Here is a 2,164-nt window from a genome sequence, read left to right as displayed (position 1 = left end):
GGATGACACTTTGTGCCTCAATTCCAAATACCTCCCAAGTAGCAGGGTAAAGTCTCTCTTCTTTTGAGCTCTTCATATCTACTTCAATACGCCATTCTCCTAAAAGGCAGGCTGTAAAAGGGTTAGAAGTTAAAATTTTAGCTCTGCCATTGATGAACTGTGGTGTGCTCTTTCTTCAAGAAAAGAATGAGCTTTCTTCTTGATGTGGAAGAGGAGAAAGGGTAACTGACCTTCTGTTGTCTCCTCTTCCTGTACATTAGCTGTAGCCCAAGAACCTGTCTATTTTGAAGACGTCTGACCCTCTGTGTCTCCTCACCCATCAGAATGTCTGGACAAGGAAAGAAAAAAGCAGTGGCTGACAAACCTGGAACTGCATCAAGGAGAAGCAAATCAGTGAAGGCAGGTCTGCTGTTTCCTGTGGGTCGTGTCCATAGACTCCTCCAGAGAGGGAATTACGCTGCCAGGATTGGTTCTGGCGCTGCCATCTACCTGACTGCAGTAATTGAGTACATGATAGCAGAGGTCCTGGAGGCGGCAGGGATTGCTGCACGTGAAAACAAGAAAAAAAGGATCCTGCCCAGGCACATTGTGCTGGCTGTGAGAATGGACAATGAGCTGGACAAGTTCTGTGCCTGTGTGACCATTGCTCAAGGCGGGGTTATGCCAAATATCCTTCCCCAGCTCCTTCCCAAGAAAACCAGCAGAAATGCTGCTCCTTCTCAGGAACAAGGTGGTAGCCAGTGACACTTGCTTTTCCTGGTCTCATCTGTGCACTTATGGATGATGGGACTCAGTAGCACTAATTTGTATGCATTTATTCCTTTGTAAAGTATTTTTCCTGCTAATATTAAGACATTTTTAAAGCTTGTAATAAAGCTTCTAGAATGTAACACTGGTCTTCTTTTCTCAGGGATGGAGGAATAGAAAATATATATTAAAAAAAAAAAGCCTAGCATAGGACCCAAATAACTTTTTAACTTTTTTTTCGCAAAGAAAAGTACATGCTTAATTTTGAAAATGTTATGGGTAACAGTTGTGAAGCAAGCAGGGGAGTCAAGACACGCTGCTGTTCGTATGAACTTTTCTTCCATCACAGATTCATAATGCAATTAGTTCAGTGCCTCAGAGGTTTTTTATCTCTGGTTTAGAAGTTAGTAACCCTCTGCTTTAAAGCCTTTTTGCTCATAAAACTATAGTGAACACCTGCCTCTCTTTAGACTGCTCCATCATGACACTAAGTCTCTACTATGGCAAAGGATGCAGAAACAGGTGAAGCCGGGTCTTCTCTCAACACAGATTACAAATTCAGTTTTTGTCCATGGTACAAATGAGTATGCAAGTTGTCAAGAACTTAAGAAGGGATCTACTTCCCCTTTCCTTCACCCTCCCCCCCAGTCCATCTTTTTTCCTCTAAGAATCCACGCACTTTAAGTTTCACAGTATATTCTGAGTTGGAAGGAACCACAAGGATCATCAAGTCCAATTGGCCTGCCCAGAGAGGTGGTGGATTCACCATCCCTGGAAGTTTTTAAAAAGAGATTGGACATGGCCCTTAGTGCCATGATATAGTAATTAGAGTTGGATCAGGGATTGGACTTGATGATCTTGGAGGTCTTTTCCAACCCAATCTATTATATAATTCTAACTCTTAAGTGAATGGCCCATATGGGAATAGTAATTTTTGCAGCTTTTTAAAGAAGTGACTTTTCCCTATCCAGGACCATTTAACTTACTTTGAGAGCATTAACAATTTACAGTTCCTCTCAAAGGAAACTTGCTCTGGTGTCTGATTTGTGGCATGTTCTTACTCAGAGCATATTCATTGCCTCCTTCCTCTGTACCAGGATGCTCTGTGCTAGGGCAACCAGAGGAGGAAAGGGTAAAGTAGAAGCTGTTGTTGGGAGAAATAGTTCTGAAGTGGTCTGAAACTGAAACATGACAATGGAGATGAAAATACTGGTAAAAATAGAATGAGAGATATAGACCATGAAGGAAAGATCAGCATAAACATCAGCAGGAAGTGAATATAAAATTTATTGTGTGAGGTAGGACTTCACAATAGAATGAAGCAAATAATAATTTCCTTTATGGCAGGAATTACTGAGTGATATTCTTTCATTTGTGCTATAAAGCTTGTCAAGTAAGATGAATGTCAGGATATTTT

General features: G+C 41.2%; 1 protein-coding gene across 1 annotated transcript; it reads left to right on the top strand.

Moving 5' to 3' along the window:
- The first annotated feature begins 324 nt into the window (after positions 1 to 324).
- Positions 325 to 744, top strand: LOC126648915 (histone H2A, sperm-like). Its single transcript, XM_050332624.1, has one exon. It carries the CDS (start codon positions 325 to 327, stop codon positions 742 to 744), a length of 420 nt encoding a protein of 139 aa, XP_050188581.1.
- Positions 745 to 2,164: the final 1,420 nt, after the last annotated feature.

Source organism: Myiozetetes cayanensis, unplaced genomic scaffold (genome assembly GCF_022539395.1).
Source record: "Myiozetetes cayanensis isolate MyiCay16 unplaced genomic scaffold, myiCay2020 scf5-8, whole genome shotgun sequence".
NCBI classification, from domain to species: domain Eukaryota; kingdom Metazoa; phylum Chordata; class Aves; order Passeriformes; family Tyrannidae; genus Myiozetetes; species Myiozetetes cayanensis.
This window is presented reverse-complemented; position numbering and strand designations above follow the sequence as displayed.

Bases quoted from the DNA above. Each gene is read 5' to 3' on its own strand.
- LOC126648915 (XM_050332624.1), top strand. From the start codon at position 325: ATGTCTGGACAAGGAAAGAAAAAAGCAGTGGCTGACAAACCTGGAACT.